The sequence below is a fragment of the Rattus norvegicus genome, chromosome 16, assembly GCF_036323735.1.
Source record: "Rattus norvegicus strain BN/NHsdMcwi chromosome 16, GRCr8, whole genome shotgun sequence".
Taxonomy (NCBI): Eukaryota; Metazoa; Chordata; class Mammalia; order Rodentia; family Muridae; genus Rattus; species Rattus norvegicus.
The window spans coordinates 32,842,817-32,862,677 of NC_086034.1; the positions used below are offsets into that span (position 1 = coordinate 32,842,817).

General features: G+C 39.5%; 1 protein-coding gene across 6 annotated transcripts in view; it reads right to left on the reverse strand.

Moving 5' to 3' along the window:
* Window positions 1-19,861, reverse strand: part of LOC134478918 (probable ATP-dependent RNA helicase DDX60) — a 123,367-nt gene that overhangs the window by 11,229 nt on the left and 92,277 nt on the right. For 4 of the 6 annotated variants that reach the window (XM_063275960.1, XM_063275961.1, XM_063275962.1 and 1 more), the window contains 6 exons: window positions 15,468-15,615; window positions 13,489-13,641; window positions 11,724-11,828; window positions 10,072-10,272; window positions 5,265-5,369; window positions 4,682-4,823 (listed from right to left, as the gene is read on the reverse strand). In XM_063275960.1, coding sequence (XP_063132030.1) covers window positions 4,682-4,823; window positions 5,265-5,369; window positions 10,072-10,272; window positions 11,724-11,828; window positions 13,489-13,641; window positions 15,468-15,615 — 854 coding nt within the window. Of the gene's footprint in view, window positions 1-717; window positions 1,014-4,681; window positions 4,824-5,264; window positions 5,370-10,071; window positions 10,273-11,723; window positions 11,829-13,488; window positions 13,642-15,467; window positions 15,616-19,861 lie in introns of those variants that run through there. The other 2 variants (XM_063275964.1, XM_063275963.1) reach the window with 2 other exon arrangements.

Genomic DNA, 19,861 nt, shown 5'->3' on the forward strand with positions numbered 1-19,861 from the left:
ATAACACTGTCTCTGTGTTGGTCAGTGTGCTGTGACCAAGAGACAAAATGACCATGGCAACTCATAAAAGAAATTGTAGCTGTCTACAGTTTTAGAGGTTTAGACCAACCCCAACATGGTAGGGAGCATGGTGACACTCAGGCAGACATAGTGCTGAAGAAGCAGTTAAGAGTTCAACATTTGAACGATCAGGCAACAGGAAGAGGGAGCCCGAAGGCCTGGCTTGAGACTTCAAAGCTCCAAAGCCTACTCCCAGTGAAATACTTCAATAATGATACACCTCCTGATCCCTCTCAAGTAGTGCCACTCCCGAATGACCATGCATTCAAATATACAAGCCTGTGGGAGCCATTCCTATTCAAGTCAGCACATAGATCCTGCTACTGCCACTTGCCAAGCTAATGAGGAGCAGCATCAGATCTATTAGTACATTTACTACATGCTAATCCCAGTAGTATCTTTCCCTTATGGATTCTAGAGAGTGCAATCCCTATAAAGTTCTTCAGGAACAACCTAAAATCCTGCTCACTATTCTTGGGGTCTCCAACACAATCCATGCTTCACCTTCAGAGGTTCATGTGATGGCCTGGATGAGCCTCTGTGTGGTAACACACCCCTGACACATGCCTGGCTTCAAGAGCTTTTCTTAGTCTCAGAGGTTCCACAATCTCTTTCTTGTATTCTTGACTTTAAAGCTGAGTTCTACTACCTGCTAGGGCTAGAACGTTGCCCTCTTCTAGAATTATGTCTGTGTTAGCTTCCAGCTGCTGTTGGTTCCCTTCACTGCTTAAGTGTCTCTTTAATTCCTTTTCACAAGTTAAAAGCTTGGCAGTGTAGAGTATTTCCCAGGGTTCACTGCTCCCTTTATCCCATTTAGCATCAGGCTTTTCTTTAAAGTCTTTATGTCATTGAGCACTAGATCTAGCTCCATTACACTTCCTGGTGCTCCTTTTCTCCTCAAACTGTTTATTTTGTCTTTCTCTTTGTGAAGCTTGCTCCTTTTCTTTATAGATCTGCAGAAAAATGAAAAAAAAACCACAAAATACAGTCAACGCTAGGTTGCACTGACATCTCTGCTAATGTCAGTAATCCAGAATTCTTCAATTTAGTCTCTGAAATATTTTTTTTGAATAAGAGCAGAAAATTCTTTGCCAACATATCACAAAAATGGTCTCCAGGCCACTAATATTTGTCTCCCCTGAAACTTCTTGAGCTGAGCTATTATAATCTACATTATTCTTAGCACCCCTGTCTCTCCCAGTCCTACTACTATGGCCTATTAAGGCCCACTTAAAATGCTACACAACTTTCCTAATCCAAAGTCCACAGCAATACCACACTCTGGTTCCCACTTCTGTCTTGGCTACTGTTTGATTGTTGCAAAGAGACATCATGACCATGGCAACTTTTATAAAAAGAAAGCATTTAATTGGTGCATGTTTGCAGTTTCAGAGGTTTAGGCCACTGTCATGATGTTGAGGAGCATGGTGGCACTCAGGCACACATGGCGTTGGAGATGTAGCTGAGGGTCCTACATCAGATTCACAGGCAGCGGGAAGGAGAAAGACTCTGGACTTGCCATGGGCTTTTGAAACCTCCAAGCCCATTCCCCACTGACATACTTCATATAACAAGGCTATACTTCCCAATTCTTTCAAATACTGCCACTCCCTGTGAGCCAGTATTCAGCATATGGGGGCCATTCTCATTCAAACCTTCTCAGCCTCTCTCCTCTTCAACAAACTCCTATGACATCGCAGTGCCTACCAACAAAATATCCAAAACTAAACCCACAGATAACCTTCCTCCACTCAAATGGAGCCACAGCTCACATGAGGCCCTGCACTCCAACCACACATGAACAGTGTGAGTGCTTAAAAAGTTGTGATGGTCCCAAAAACTTAGAGTCTAGCATCGGGTTAGTTATGTTTGAGTATTAGCTCGGACTTCTTTTTTTTTTTTTTTTTTTTTTTTTTTTTGGTTCTTTTTTTCGGAGCTGGGGACCGAACCAAGGGCCTTGAGCTTCCTAGGTAAGCGCTCTACCACTGAGCTAAATCCCCAGCCCCTAGCTCGGACTTCTTAAAGGGTAAGAACCAGTCTGTTTAACACCTCGATGCATCCTTTATAAAGTTATCTATTTTAGACCCCCCCCATCAACAACAATAAACACAACCACATTTCCGGTTGCCTGAAATGACTTCTTTAACAAATTTTTGGGGAACAGAACTTTCTGAGTGGTCACAACATGATACATTTTTTTAAAGCATAAAGACATTAAAAGTATTTCCATTACTTAGTGACAGAAACCAAAGTAAGAGACATTGAAGGGACCATTACACACATACAAGCACACATATTATGAAAGGGCAATATTTACTTCAAAGATGTATAAAAATTTTATTTTGAAATGTAGGATTCAAAGGTTTTTCATAAAACTTTATGGAATTCATTTTTAAAATTTTGTCCAATTTGAGAAAAAATTTAATATGTCTAAATTGACCTAGATCACATAATGAATTCAATATTAGTTATTGACCTACTATACAACTATATTCAAAGAAAATTGTGTCCCAAATAATGTTCACAGATATTAATAGTGATTATTTGTGGGTAGACTTTTGCGTTTTCTATTTTTTTTTCTTTTTTCTTTTTTTTTTCGGAGCTGGGGAACGAACCCAGGATCTTGCGTTTGCTAGGCAAGCGCTCTACCACTGAGCTAAATCCCCAACCCCTGCGTTTTCTATTTTTAACAATGCTTTCTTATATTGTTACTCAAAACTGATCATATATTATATTTAATTACAAGGAAATGCCTTATAATTATTATGTATCATTCAATATATTCTGAATCCTAGTGACAATGCACTTTTCAAGTTACATTTGTAGTACTGAGTACATTAAAATTATTGGCACAAAATGAAACCCCTACTAATATTTAGTTAACTTCACTTATCTTAATTTTGTAAGTCTATAATTTGTCTATAAAATTATCATTCTCATGTTCAACATCTTTAGTCATAAGGGAAATACAAATCAAAACAACCCTGAGATTTCACCTCACACCAGTGAGAATGGCTAAGATCAAAAACTCAGGTGACAGCAGATGCTGGCGAGGATGTGGAGAAAGAGGAACACTCCTCCATTTTTGGTGGGATTGCAGACTGGTACAACCATTCTGGAAATCAGTCTGTAGGTTCCTCAGAAAATTGGACATTGAACTGCCTGAGGATCCAGCTATACCTCTCTTGGGCATATACCCAAAAGATGCCCCAACATATAAAAAAGACAAGTGCTCCACTATGTTCATCGCAGCCTTATTTATAATAGCCAGAAGCTAGAAAGAACCCAGATGCCCTTCAACAGAGGAATGGAACAGAAAATGTGGTACATCTACACAATGGAATATTATTCAGCTATCAAAAACAATGACTTTATGAAATTCATAGGCAAATGGATGGAACTGGAAAATATCATCCTGAGTGAGGTAACCCAATCACAGAAAAACACACATGGTATGCACTCATTGCTAAGTGGATATTAGCTAAATGCTCAAATTACCCTAAATGCACAGAACACATGAAACTCAAGAAGGATGACCAAAATGCGAATGCTTCATTCCTTCTTTAAAATAGGAACAAGAATACCCTTGGCAGGGAATAGGGAGGCAAAGTTTAGAACAGAGGCAGAAGGATCACCCATTCAGAGCCTGCCCCACATGTGGCCCATACATATACAGCCACCAAACTAGATAAGATGGATGAAGCAAAAAGTGCAGGCCGACAGGAGCCGGATGTAGATCTCTCCTGAGAGACACAGCCAGAATACAGCAAATACATAGGCGAATGCCAGCAGCAAACCACTGAACTGAGAATGGGACCCCCGTTGAAGTAATCTTAGAAAGGACTGAAAGAGTTTGAGGGGCTTGAGACCCCATATGAACAACAATGCCAACCAACTAGAGCTTCCAGGGACTGAGCCACTACCCCAAGAGTATACATGGACTGACCCTGGGCTCCAACTGCATGGGTAGCAATGAATAGCCTAGTAAGAGCACCAGTGGAAGGGGAAGTCCTTGGTCCTGCCAAGATTGAACCCCCAGTGAACATGATTGTTGGCGGAGGGAGGTAATGGGGGGAGGATGGGAAGGGGAACACCCATAGAGAAGGGGACAGGGAGGGGTTAGGGGGATGTTGGCCTGGAAACTGGGAAAGGGAATAACAATTGAAATGTAAATAAGAAATAGCCAAGTTAATAAAGATGGAAAAAAAGAAAATACTTTAATAATGTATTTTAAAACTCACAACTACATGTATAGGAGCTCAATAAATATTCACTGAAGAAATAAAAGAAATTATCATTCTCTTTTATATCATTAAACTTTTACTTTAAATACACAATAATAAGACTCTCACACATACATCATTATTTTAAACTGGTGAACCCTTAAGTAACAGTTGAATAAACATTTTTCTGAAATATTTACCTTCCACAAATCAGAGAAGATTGTGTGTGTGTGTGTGTGTGTGTGTGTGTGTGTATGTGGTGTACCTATATGTACCATATTATATACTATTTGATATATACCCATATACTAATAAGATATATTATTTATATGCTAATGATATGACAACATTACTTTGATTCTACACTGACACACAGACAACACAGACCTCAAACTTACCTTTACTTGTTGGCTGACAAAGTTTATGGAAAAGGCCTTTTACAAGAAAACTGACGAACACAAGATTAGAAGGTTCATGGTAATGTAGATGTGTGACAAGGCCAGCAAACCCTGTAGGATTACCTTCTTGATCTATATGTCCCTAAAGAACAAAGATAATTTGTTAGCTTGGCTCAACTCACAGAACTAATAACAAGTCAATTACTCATTGTCAGTTTAAAATAGTTCATAATAATAGTTATATGCATGACAAGTAACAACAATTCAATGGGGTTAAAACCCCAAAATCTAGGGCTGGAGAGATGGCTCAGCAGTGAGGAGCACATTCTGCTCTTCCAGAGGACCTGACTCAGTTTTCCACATCAAGCTTCAGAGTTAGTTGTAAGTCCAGTTTGAGGCTTCTCATATCCCTCTTCTTGTGTCTACAGGCGCGTGCGCCACACACACACACACACACACACAAACACATTTTTAAAAAATAGATGTAAAAATCAAAGGTCTGCTGCTTAAAAAAAAATCTAGATAATAGCAAATCTATTACACACAGAGGATGGGGAGGGAGAAAGGCAGGGTCGGTCCATACCTCTTTCACCAGGAACTGCAAAGAATATAAAAAGTAAAGCTTTAACATGTCTGTGGCTCGGGGTTGTTTGAAGGATAACAACGAGTGTTTCAGCACTGACAGTGCCTACAAAAAAAAGCAATTTAATTTAGCAACATTAAGTGAATGAAATATCTTTAAAAAATAACATAGGCTAAGTTACACATATCACATATTCAAACACACAAACATTATATATCTATATATGTGTATATATCTATAAATATGTGTGTATATCTGTGTATATATTTGAATAATAAGATCTATACCTCTAGAGAACAGAGAAACATTGTGAGATCTCCTTTTTACTACTGTACTCCTTCAAATGTTGTCTCCCCCTGACTACAACACACAAGGAAAAAAGGATGTCCTTAAAGGCTCCTTTTTGTCCCCCTGTCCCCAACAGTATAGGATATGAATAATACCATGAAGCACAGCAGCAGTACACAAAATCCAACCAGATTTAGTACAATTTCCTTCATTCTACAGGACATTCTCAAACCCAGAATCTATTTCCTTGAACACACAAAAGACCAGCGTGGCGGTTTGAATGAGAATAGGCTCATGTACTTGGATGCTCACTCCCCAGGGCATGGAACTGCTTTGGAAGGAAGCTTTGAGTTTGTAAAAGCCCAGGACAATCACAGTTAGCTCTCTGTCTCTACCCTGTGATACTGTCTCAAGATGTGAGTTCTCCGCCATTCTCCGGTGCCATGCCTGCCTTCCTGCTGCCCTGCTCCTGCCATGATGGTCATAGACTCTGAAGTCCCCAGTAAACTACTGTCTTTCTATGACTTGCCTTCATCATGGTCCTATCACGTTGACAGAAAAGTGACTAAGACAAAACTGTCTCCAAACAGTATGAGCAGAAAAGACCATTTCAGAGCTTGCAGTGAGCAAGTTACGAGGGTTGAGTGGTGGGAGGAAGCTAGATATAATATTTTGTATCAGTAATATTCAAGTGCTTCATTTCAAGTGTCAAGCAGCATGGTGTGTGTGTGTGTGTGTGTGTGTGTGTGTGTGTGTGTGTGTGGTATTCAACTTCTCACTTAACTACCTGTGAAGTCAGAATAAAGGCCAAGGTTCTTAGCCTCAGTCAAATGCAAACCTGTCTGCCTTAGATTGGAGTTTCTAGAATACAGGAAGAAGCTCAGCTGTCCTTTGGTAAAACACACGCACACAACCACACACACACACACACACACACACACACACACACAAAACAAGAAAGAACTATTTTATTGGTCATCTTGTACATACATGTGTGTGGGACAGAGGGAGTACTGGAGGCAAAAGAAAGGTGTGAGCTCACCACCTGCTTGACAATGTGTTATGGAGGAAACCAAAGTTACCTCTATTCCCGCACCCTTCTCCATGTGTGCTGGAATCAGAGGAGCAACAAAGAACCAAGGGAGTGTTGGGAGAGGAACTGTGTTCACTGTGTCCATGGGCCTTATCATTAACATCATACTAGCATGACGCATTCATATTTTCACTGCTACCACAAAATACCTGAGCAGAGCAACTTAAATGAGGAGCAATTTATTTTTGGCACATGGTTTTAAAAGTGGATGCCTGGTTTGGTCTCAGTGGGAGAGGATACGCTTAATCCTGTTCTGGCTGGATGTTCTGGGGTAGAGTGGTACCCAATGGGGGCTTACCCTTCTCTGAGAAGGAGGGAGCGGGTAATGGGAAGAGAGATTGGGAGGCTGTGATTGGGATGTAAAGTGAAAAAATAAACTAATGAAGGAAAAAAGTAGTTTCAATGCATAGCTTGCTTCGCTCCATTACGCTGGGTCTGCAGTGATGAGGCTGCTCCCCTCACAGCAAGACTGCATTAAAAGTTTCCTCTTATTCTATCAAGAACCTCCGCATACTGGATGATGCCACCTGCATTTCAGAACATTACTGTTCTGTATGCTAATTTTCTCTGGGGAGGGCTCCTTGGATGCTCTCAGAAGTAAAATATAATCAGAATCTATGAGAGTGCTCCTAAAGAACAGAGTCGATCCAGACACGGTGGCACATGCTTATAATCCAAGCATACTCAGGAGGTGGAAGCAAGAGAATCAGGAGTTCAAATCTGAAGTGAGTTCAAAGCCAGCTTAGACTACATGAGACCCTTCCACAAACAATGACAATAAAATAAATAGAATTGACAATATAAAGATCTAAATTAGTAATCCAAAAGTCAAATGTTATGTTCTCTCATAATAAAAAAGTAATTGAGGAAAAAGGGAACCAGAACTTCATATATATATATATATATATATATATATACACACATATATACATATGTATATATAATATATAATGACTTACTGAAAAAGAACCTGAATAAAATGAGGCCATTGACAAACATATAATCTGAGAGCTTTGTAGTCCAAAAACTACTTGAAAATAGTTAGGAAAAGGTTACATATATTCTCCACATTGACCCCATTGTACGTAAAATTCAGTAGTGAAGAACATATGTAACCGACTCACTGTAAAACCAACTGCAGAGCCAGACAGAACCGTATCATCCAAAGCAGCTAAGTAGTCATGTATAAATTACTTTTCAGGAAGTAGAGCTTGGGGAAAGAAATAAGCCAAAACAGAAGACTCGCATTACTATGTAGGCAGGAAGAAAACAGACAAATTAGCCGTGTGAGGAAGGAGACTAGCCTGATGGCCACAGCTAGGAGATGGACCACATGTCCTCTAGGACACACCCAACCCTAAGGGCTAAGACGTAGCCAAAGCAGCACAAGAGATGCTTCCTCTTAGTGAGTCTCTAGATTTAAACATGTATGTGTGTGGCAGTCAAAGAGAGTGTTTACGATGGGAAGGAGACCAAGCAGTGGTAGGAAATTGAGGTATACAACAGACAAATGGAGAGAGTATGTAGTCAAAGCACATGACACACACAGTCATGAAATACCATGATAAAAGGATACATAGTTTAGAAAGCATGGTCTGAAGAGATTATGTCCACGCTTAAAAGTGGGCGCAAGCAAGCACAGACTTCACGTCAGACTTTTCAAAATTGCCAAGGCACAGAAAATGCACCCTCCCCAATAATTGTCTGAAAAATAATAAGGGGTCAGAGAGATTGCTCAGTGGGTAAAGGGCTTGTGTACAAGCCTAGAGATGAGCGTTCAATCTCTTGAATCCAGGTGAAAGCCATGAGCCTCTGAACTCCACGAGGGCTCTCGGACATCTGTGTGACAGTTACATGTATACACACAATCATACATATACTATAAAAATAAGTAAAATAAAATATTTTACTTTATAATAAGTAAATGAGTGAAATAAAACATTCTGTAATATTAAACTATTATTAAATTAATAATATGTCTTATTAGAAGATGTTTTTTAGAACCGAAAAACAGGCCAATATGGTGGCTCAGTGGGTAAAGGCACTTGTGTCCAAGATGTACAACCAGTTAGATATCCAGGACTGGGGGTCCCAGAAGGAAAGAGGAAAACAGGTTCCTTCCTGCAAATTGTCCTCTGCTTGTTCTCTGGCCTGCCATGTCTGTGCCTTGACATGCACACACACACACACACACACACATGAGGGGGGAGGGAGAAAAAGGGGAAGGAGGGAAGGAGGGAGGGAGGGAGGGAGGGAAAGAAGACATTTTAAAAAACACAAAAATGAAGAAACTTTCCAAAACAACGCTTTGCAAAACCAGCAGACCCTTTGGGAATATCCAGGAATTCTTAGTCCCATAAGCAATCTCTGACTAAACTGGTTATAATATTTCATACACAGAATTAGGAAGTACAGGTCCTGCTGTGGCTTGAATGTGGTCCCTAGATCATGATGAAATCTACTCTCTGTGCTGGCTACATATTGAGAGCTGGGACTTAGGAGGTAAATAAAAATCAGAGGAAGTCTTAAGATTAGAGGGCTCCCATGTTGAAATCCTCATGATTTTTCTAGAGTTAGAACAGGGGCTGGGGAGAGGGGAGCAAAGAGGCCTGCATGCTTCCTGTTTAGTATGTAATATTTTGTGACTTGGGATACTTCAAACAAAATGAATTTCAGTAGATGCCACCCTTCAGCATCAAACCCCCAGAATCATGAACTAAAACAGACCTCTCTTCATAATTCACTCCACGTGTGGTATTGTTTCAGCCAACAGAAAATGAGCACACGTCCTTTAGCAGTGCCTTGTTACTAAAGTGGAAATCAAATCATCTAATTGTGAGTTTCCAATTCACAGTCTCAGACTCTCTGTTACCTGACCCTAAAGCATCAAGACAATGTTCTGATAATATTTTGATGTCCACTGCCTTATAATATGTGTGATCATGACTTTGAAAAATGTCTGTAAATCAAGAACAACAAAATAATAATCAGGGGACCATTTGGTAGAACCAGGCATGGGATCTTTTGTTTTCTTTCCTTTTTTTTTTTAGTTTTCTATATTTCCTAAACATTCTGAATGAATTGGAATTTTGTGTTATAAAAAAATCTGTTACTTTACACTTATCAAAAAAAAAGAATCTTTCTTGCTTCTGAACAGCAGAAACAGATCATAGCTGGAGTCCTTCGGTACAACGTAATGGTGTCTATCATACATGAAGAGACTGACCATGGCCAAATCTTTGTGCCCACCCGGTCATAAACTTTGTCTGATCATGGAAACACACAGAATTTGTCACTCTGCTCCCCAGTTTCCCCCACTCCCCTCTAGAGAACGCTGAAGGCATGGAAAGCCAAATAAAAGCACAGTCGAGCTGATTTCAGCCAGGCCAGCAGTGAAGACAGAGGCCCAAGCAGGGGACACAGAACCTTTGCCTTGCCATCCTCTAGGTCATCTGCCTTGGTAGCCAGCAGCATGAGTCTTAGGATGAGTGTGATACTGAGAGGAAACTGTCCTCTCAGGTCAGGAACTTTGGATTTTATGAGTTTTCCTATTTTGGGCAGTGGAATATCAAAGAAGTAGACGTCACCCAGCAGGTCTTGCCCTCGTCTTCCGGCCCGGCCAGACATCTGGAAATATAGCAGAATCATGTTGTGAGAATCACCTGAGTATTTTTCCTACGAGGGTGTAAAGAGATTAAGCCTTTTACATTCCTTTTGAGCCAAGTATGCTGCTTATGGAGGTTAACTATGAATAACCCATTTTAAACCTGAGAAATTCATCAAATCTGAAGCAGAGCTATTTTACATAATATATCTGTCATCCCGTGCATCATTAATCATACCATATATTTGTATAATGCTGTACAGAACTATATCTATTTATAAGATTATATATCTAATACAATGGATATATCATATGGTGTATAATAGATATAATTGCTACTTTCTGGCAATTACTTGATACAGTATTCTATGATATATAATATGTTCTCTAACATTATATAACAGTATATGAGAATGTATTGTTAACAATAATGTTACACACACACACACACACACACACATATGTTATATACAATTTGAATGTTAGGGGATATCTCTAAATTTCAGTATTGAAGAACAAGACTTTGTAGTGAAAGAAAATGCATGGGGAGCTGAGGAAGCCCTGAGGGAAATAAACAAAGTCCTATGTGAATATATACCATTGATGTAGGAACAGATATGTCAAAGATACTCAATGCCTCAGCCCCGTGGGAATGGCAAAGCTCCCTTTATTCCATAACAGGGATTGAAAATCCTTCTTCGGGTTTCTGTTTGGATGTTGATAGTGTGTCAGAAATGGTCTACTCTAGCTTTCTCCTTCCACACAGTTATGCCTGTAGACTGCTTTCCTAAAGAGACTGTTCCTAAGGAGATCAGTTAAAGCTGCCTGCTCATTCAGCTATATGCAATAACCATATTTCCCTGTTCAGCTATATATAATAAACACATTGTGCTTCCAAGTCATACAGCTTCGCCATCAAAAAAGGCAAGTCTACCTGACCCCAGCTCTTCTGTGTGTCTGTGTATCTGTCCTTTCTTACTACCTTGCTTCCCTAGTTAGGTCAGTCCCTGGAGCTAGTCAAAGTGTGGCAATAATGGGTTGTGTGCAAATTGTAGAGCAACCAGGGAGTGTGGAAGATGGTTTGGAAATAGAGTGTGTATCAAGAGTCCAGAAAAGTATTAAAGAGAGATCTAGACTAGAAAACCCATGCTCAGTTGTCCTGAAAGTAAATCATCTTCAACATGGAACCTCTTTTAAAAATCACTTTATTTAGTTTGGGATGTTGTTATGTGGTAGAGATGGTCACCCACATTCTGCGGATAGGAGAGGAGATTGGATATCATAGCCAAGATCACACACATACTTGCAACACTCACATAATCTCACAGCCCTGAGATTCCTCAATACCAGACAAGTAGCCTACAGTGCTCTCCAGAAACTGGAGCATGTTAGGAAACTAGTGACAAACTAACTTTTTTACTATTTCATGGCTATATAGTATTACTATATTGAGTAAGTTAATATATTATAATACCTGTCTATAATTTAAAGCATCCAGATAGACCGAGTTTTGAGCAAAAACCACAGATTTACAGGGCATGTTGATTCCCAAAGAGAGTGTTCTAGTAGCTGTCACCACCTAAAAAGGAACAAAACAGTGGTTCCTCATGCTAGCATTTTGGTAGAATGCAGGTATTTCCATGTGATTGCTAAAAACTGCTTGAGATACCAATTAAATTACAATGGGCAAACTAGGGAACAAGACACACAGTGTTTCTTCCTATTCTGTAATTACAAACGGCACATTTTCTAATGGAGTCCATTATAATACTAGTTGCTTTGCAAGAAATTATATATATATATATGTATATATATATATATATATATATCTTAGTTGTTCTGGGTCACATCTAAAATAATTATCTTCTCCCATCCCCAACTATCTCTCTGGATTTGTACCTCAGTGTCCCTCAATATTGTGTTTTTTTTAACCTTTCCAATATAGAAGGGCAAGCATCATTTACAGTTATCTCCAGGGTCACATAGAACATCCAGAACAGGATAAGTATCGCAGTAAAGATTGTAAGTAGAATATGAGAAGAAAGATTTCTCTGTGAGAGGGCAATAAATCTTTTATAAACTTACTTCCTGGCAAGTATTTGATCTACCAAAGTTCATTGAGAAATTATATAAATAAAGTGCGTTCTCTTTTCCTGCTGTGAAATAAGAAACAGATGAGAATGCGAAGTTCATTCATACCATGTAACGTCTTGTTCATGTCTTCCTGATGTAGTTAACATTTGCTGACTTGTGCTGTCTCTTTATGCTGAACGCTGTTTTGCTAAGGTTTCTGATGATACTCAAAGGTATAAAGTGATGTTTTCTAATTGTTTTGTAACCGAGGCTTACACGTGTCAAAACAAAACACGCTACTTATTAAATGTATCTTTTCAAATCCCTTTACCAAGCACACACATTGAAAGAGTAGAAGCTTAGCATGTAGAAAAGGAACAGCCTTAGATACCTTCCTAAACTGTGCTCGCTGATGAAGCTACATTTCCCTAGTATCTTTCCTAAATCTGTTTAGTTATTCATCTCTTTATTAGTGACTAAGAAGTTACTGATCAATATTATTTTAGCCAGGCCTCTTTCTCTCTTTCTCTCCCTTCCATTCTCCCTTTCATTTACTCTATGCCACACAAAATTTAAAGTGGATATTTTGTAGAAGTCAGGATCAATGTTTAAGTACTAGTCAAGATTCAGATTAAGTTAATAATGATCTAAAGGCCTTCTGTATACTTGTCTGGATCATTGTCATGAGCCTCCCTAGGATGTATTGAAAGGATGTGGACTGAAACTTATTTATGTCCACCTTCCTCTTGTCCCTCATCAGTAACAGGAGAAACATCAGTAGCTATTGCCATACCCACAAGCTCTGCTGGGATAAGCTGAAGCCCCGAGGAGGCAGATATCTGTGCTCTTATTTTGGCTACCACGTTAGAAAGGATCTGCCCCAAACCTGTATATAAATCTCCCCCAACTAGCAAGACCACATCAACCAACCTTCCACACGATAACTAAAAAGTAAGACACAGCGCTAAGACCAGCATGGAGATACTTTCCCAATTAAGTGATACAGGGCATGTGCAAAAACATCACATTCAGGAAACCAAATCTACAGTCCAAGAGACATAGCTACATGAGAAAAAATATAAAGGGATAGCTGTATTTCCTTGTTTCATTAATATTCTGCTTTATATAATCACATTCTCAACTTTTACAATGAAAAATTGACCCACCCTGATGAATCCTTTCCTAAAGAGAATTTCGACCAACTGTTTTTCTTTGTTAGTCATGGAGCTGTGATGATAGCCAATGCCCCTTCTTGCCAACTTCTTCAACGTGTCACCTTTTCTTTCATATTTCACTCGCTTAAACACCATCTGCAATGCCTAAAAGAAATCAAAGATTTACAGTATTGCTTCTCAGATTCTAAAACAACCCAACATTTAATGAAAACAGTAGACATATTATATAATAACTTGCCCAAATTATGTAACCATTGGGCCTTTCTTCTATACAACAACAACACTTTGCAGTAACAACAGTCACCATAAGAAAAATATTTCAGGTCTTGGCATGGACCAGCCCAGTCTCACCTCGGTTTTGGGACTGAAAATTTGCCAAAGTAGTAGACCAAAACTCCAAGGGAAGTATAAGAGGGGTCCACTCCCACCTGAATAAGATCAAATGACTATGGAATTTTTCTAAAGGTTCCCCCCAAAAGTAAAGCAAAACCTTTATAGAATAAGGTCACATAATGCCTTCCTTCCAATGTTGACTTTTTAAATAACCATGTCTCAAGCACCAATCCCTGACACTATTAATGATACTCTGTTCTGCTTGCAGGCAACAGCTTGCATGGCAGACTTCTGAGAGGCTCCACCCAGCAGCTGACTCAGACAGATGCAGACACCCACAGCCTAACAGTGGTTGGAGCTTGGGGACTTATGGAAGAATGGGATGAAGGATGGCAAACCTCAGAGGGGATAGGAACTCCACAGAAAGACCAACAGAGTCAACTAGACAGGACTCTTGGGGCTCTCAGAGTCTGAACCATCAACCAAAGAATATATACGGGCTAGACCTAGGCCTCCATGCATGTATGTAGCAGATATACAGGTTAGTCTTCATGTGTGTCCTGAACACATGGGTTGGGGGGTAATCCCAAAAGCTGTTGCCTGTATAGAAGATATGTTTTTCTAGCCAGGCTGCCTTGCTTGGCCTCAGTGGGAGAGGATGAGTCTAAGCTCCCAGATATTTAATGTGCCAGGATGGGGGACTACCCATGGGACCCCCCTGCTCAGAGGAGAGGGGAGGGGGAAAGGATTTTGGGAAGAGTTAATGGGGAGGAGGTAATAAGCAGGATGTAAAGTGAATAAATATTTTTTTTTAAAATACCCATATCCTAAGGAGGAAACCCAGTTGTGTCCAGTGTTACAATAAATATAAAGATCAATACCCAGAGAGAAGGGAGAAGCTTAAGTCTCTAAAAGTAAAAAGCTATACCTAGTAATTTTGATTATATAGTTCCTATAAGACAGAATATCAAGGATCGATTAAAACAGTGGTACATACACTTGGTCGTGAAAATAAATTATGAAGCTAACAAATTCATGATACAATGAACACATGTAAATGTGTGTGTGTGTTTGTATACGTGTGCACGCGCACACAGGTGCGCGCGTGTGCCATTGCTGTTATTGAAAGTGGTTGTGCTGTCAAGTATGTCATTTATAAACAATAGCTCAAAGGGCAAAAAGTTTAAAGATAATGGGGCAAACCAATTTTAGATATTTTAGCAATACTTTGAAAATTTTTAGCTGAAATATAGAAAGACTCTAGTTTTAAGAAATGCTATGAGGATCTAAATATATTGTTTTACAGGGATCTAAGTTTTCAATGGGGTATAAGACACTAAAGTATAGAATTCTGACTACAATATACAGACTTTTATACATGACATAATGCAAAAACAGACATGGTTTAGAACCCAAGACACAAATCAACCAACAAGTTCTATGCCTATCCTTCCTGAGTGTAGATTATAAGGTCTTTGAGAGCAGTATGAAGCACAGTGTACTTCCTGATACATTTCCAGGTCACAAGGACTTCCTGTCAAGATTGCATGCAATGTAGCCAACACTGCCTGCCTAGGAGAGGCTTTTCTGATGATCAACACACTCTCCAGGAGCAGTGGTCCCTCCTAGGTACTGACCTCTTCATCTATTGCCTTCTGATCAGCATACGTGCAGTCCTTGGGAATCTCTAGATTCTTCTCCAGACTCTTCAGGAGGTAATCGTGTTCAGCTTCATACATAATGCTTTGATCCAATCTTCTGGAAGATTTCTGACCCTTTTCATCTCTATAAAAATACAGTTTTAGGAAATCAATATTTGTATCCAACCGCTACAGGAAGCCCATACTAAGTCCTGCTTATCAACCAGAATCACAGTTTTGAGCATTTGTATTACCATGACCACAATGTGCTTGCTTGTCAGTCTGGAGACCATCCCTCCATAATGGATCACTTAAGATAAATCATTATGAATGTGATTTTTTTTCCTCCACTCATTGCCTTTCCCCAGATGAGCCTTGTTCCTCTTACTAATGCAGCAGTAGTTTTCTCTCCTTTAGCCTGTCTGACTCTCAATTTGGAGGTAATGTGTTCTTCCCAGTCTGCTTTGCCAGTTCAGGCCATTCTCCTTCCTCCTTGAGGTGGACACTGGAGCTGCTCTAAAAGTTCCCTAAAGGTGCTTAGCTGTGCTATTCTTTAGAGAATTAGCCTCAGTTGATGGAAGCTCTTCTGAAAGATTGCCTGCTGTGAAGCATAACCATCAGCTGGGAAGGGATGGGAACCCTCTGGAGCTCTCAAAGGAAACAAGTTCAGTCTTTCTTCTAATAGAAGCTACATTTTAATTGTGCTTTCCTGTCTCCCTCCTGTTCTTCCTGGACTCTGACCTCATAGGTAGCAATGAATATCCTAGTAAGAGCACCAGTGGAAGGGGAAGCCCTGGGTCCTGCTAAAACTGAACCCCCAGTGAACTAGACTATGGGGGGGAGGGCGGCAATGGGGGGAGGGTTGGGAGGGGAACACCCATAAGGAAGGGGAGGGGGGAGGGGGATGTTTGCCCGGAAACCGGGAAAGGGAATAACACTCGAAATGTATATAAGAAATACTCAAGTTAATAAAAAAAAAAGAACTATAAACAAACAAAAAAAAAAAGAACACATTCCTTCATAAAGGCATGTACAGCCCTTCTCAGCATATGCTATGAGGGAATCTAGCCTAGGACAGACCTCCATAAACCTGGCTGACACCCTTAAATAATCCTATTCCCCAGGATCCCTGAATGTGCCAGGTGTTTACATTCCCTAGGGCCATGTACACTTCCTTCACAGTCTTTGTCTCTTAAATATGTAAAAAAGACATATCTGAATATAAGAAGATGAGGTTGCTTGCATTCTTACCACACTGTAGTATATGTCATACACCCAGAGTGTACCACCTCCAGCTTGCATTTAACAAGAAGGAAACGGCATGACAATTTAAAGGCCCAGCCATATGGTTTCAAAACATCTGCTAAAGTATTTACAAGGAAATATAGGTTACTGTCTAGCTCTAATTTTAAACTATTAAATAAAATAATTGTGTTAATAAAAACTGCTAAAGAAAATAGCCAAAATGTCATTCCAAGCTCAACAAACATGACCCCCCCCCCTCCCTGTAAAAGTGAGCTCTTGGTGTGCATGTTTCTTTAGGGGTTCCCACTGTTATAGAAAAGGATGCAGATAGAGAAGAATCAGAATGTTAGTTTCCAATGCACGGGGCCTGAATCAGGCTACACATCCTCCTTACAATGAGAGTGTTGAAGACAGCAAACACCTTTCATTTGACACAGAGCTATCCTAAAAAGGATCATTTATCAAGAAATCTTATACTCCCTGCATATATTCCCCTTGGAGTTCACTGCCTACAAAAAATTATACTGCTCAGAAAACAGCAGAACATGAAGAGGCATTATGCATAAAAGGATATGCAGCAAATTTTAGCTTGCTCTAGAATTTGGAATATTTTTGAGTGAGAGATTCTCTAAAAGTTTGTTTCAACTTCAAAGTGAATCTGATGTCCTTACTTAAAATTATCTCTAGACCTCCCTAGGTAGTGGCTTTCATAGCACTTGAAGGTGCTACACAAGCTGTTAAGGAAACAAAGCAATGGAGAGATTTGCCCAGCTGTCAAGCCTACAAACTGCAACAGTAGCATAGCAATATATCCCCAAGGGTGCAACAGTGGCAGTTACCTTTATGGGATAATTAACAACAACTCATTAGACCTAAGGATATACTCAAGGGAAATTCATAGCTGGTTCTGTAAACCCAGAAAATGACATGTGACTGGTGAAATAACAGGTCATGGGGAGACATGACTACCAGTATAACCAACCACTAACTGCCTTTGAAATTCTTACTCTTACATACACTGATACATATAGCTCTCAACTTCACCGAAGAAGCTTCTTTTTGCAATAGACAGAGCCTATCACAGAGATCATCAGCTCGCCAAAATGCAGAGAACTAACCATGGGGTGCATATCCCCACTTGACACATCTACAATACAACTCCTAAGACTCAAGGAACACTGAGGAAATGGGGCATACAATCTGTAAAAGCCAGAAGACCAAGACATCTGCTACCAGACAGTGCCTTCTATACACAACAGGGAATCTACATCCAGGAAATCTTTGCAATATGGTCACCCAGATGCACAAATGACAATGCCAGCTGATAACAAGCATAGATGAGGAAAGTCTCATAAAGACCCACCCCTAGATAAAGAGCTATAGGCAATTAATTTTCTGAGAAAAGAGGGATACTCGGTAGTAGCCTTCTGATAGGTTACCCAATCACAAGTAGTCATAACTAAACATGTATTCATATAACCATATTAAATAGAACTGATAGGATATATTCATATTCTTGTAGTGTGTGTGTGTGTGTGTGTGTGTGTGTGTTTAACTAATTCAAAAGGAAGAGATCATGATTTGAGAGAGAAGGAACAAGAAAGGAGCCAGAGGAGAAAGAATGTGGGGATGAATGACACAAACTCATGCATAAATTTTCCAACCACCACCACCACCACCACCACCACCACCACAATAGTTTTAAAGTAAAAATCCCTGGAACAACAATCCTCTGATAGACTATGGAGATATAAAGAAGGAAATAAATGTATGCCTCTTGTTGCAAAGAAGCTCAAAATTTAGAGAAACTGAGAAAGACTTAGCAACACTGATCCAAAGTGCTTGGGAACCAAATTTCACCTTTAGGATTTTGAAATACTAGCCATTAAATAACAGCATACCTTGAGATGGCACTGAAGTCTAAACAAGAAATTTTATTTAGGTTTTATCTGTACTACCACCTACATATAGCCTGAAGGCAATTTTTATACATATTTGAAATAAATTTATACACAAAACAAAGTTTTATCAAGTAAAAAATTCTATATAGAGTGTCACATGAGCACCCAGAAGTAGAGATTTTAAATGATTTTGGATTTTGGATTTCTCAGATAAAGGATGCTCAGTGTGGAAATTTTTTTAAAATACAGATTAATTTCCTAACTAACCAAACTAGAACATGCAAGAAAGTATAAATCTAAGCTGAGGAATCAGTATAAGATTCAGAGACTAGATAATGAATTTATTAGTATCCACTTTGGGAGCAATGAGGGGGATGGTAAGGAAGAAGCAGCTAGTGGGGCTCAGGAAAAGAAAGAGATGGAAGAATGAGTGAAATGAAAAGAGCCATAAACATCCTAAAAGAAAGTTATGGAGAATGAGTGGGAAAAATAAAAACAAAAATGAAACTTGTTACTAGAAGTTAGCCTCCATCCACAAATAACCCTATTAAAAAATGGGGTTCAGAGCTAAACAAAGAACTCACAGCTGAGGAATGCCGAATGGCTGATAAACACTTAAAGAAATGTTCAACATCTTTAGTCATAAGGGAAATGCAAATCAAAACAACCCTGAGATTTCACTTCACATCAGTGAGAATGGCTAAGATCAAAAACTCAGGTGACAGCAGATGCTGGCGAGGATGTGGAGAAAGAGGAACACTCCTCCATTTTTGGTGGGATTGCAGACTGGTACAACCATTCTGGAAATCAGTTTGAGGTTCCTCAGAAAATTATATGTTGAACTACCTAAGGACCCAGTTATACCTCTCTTGGGCATGTACCCAAAAGATGCCCCAACATATAAAAAAGACACGTGCTCCACTATGTTCATAGCAGCCTTATTTATAAGAGCCAGAAGCTAGAAAGAACCCAGATGCCCTTCAACAGAGGAATGGATACAGAAAATGTGGTACATCTACACAGGGGAATACTACTCAGCTATCAAAAACAATGACTTTATGAAATTCTTAGGCAAATGGATGGAACTGGAAAATATCATCCTGAGTGAGGTAACCCAATCACAGAAAAACACACATGGTATGCACTCATTGATACGTGGATATTAGCCCAAATGCTTCAATTACCCTAAATGCACAGAACACATGAAACTCAAGAAGGATGACCAAAATGCGAATGCTTCATTCC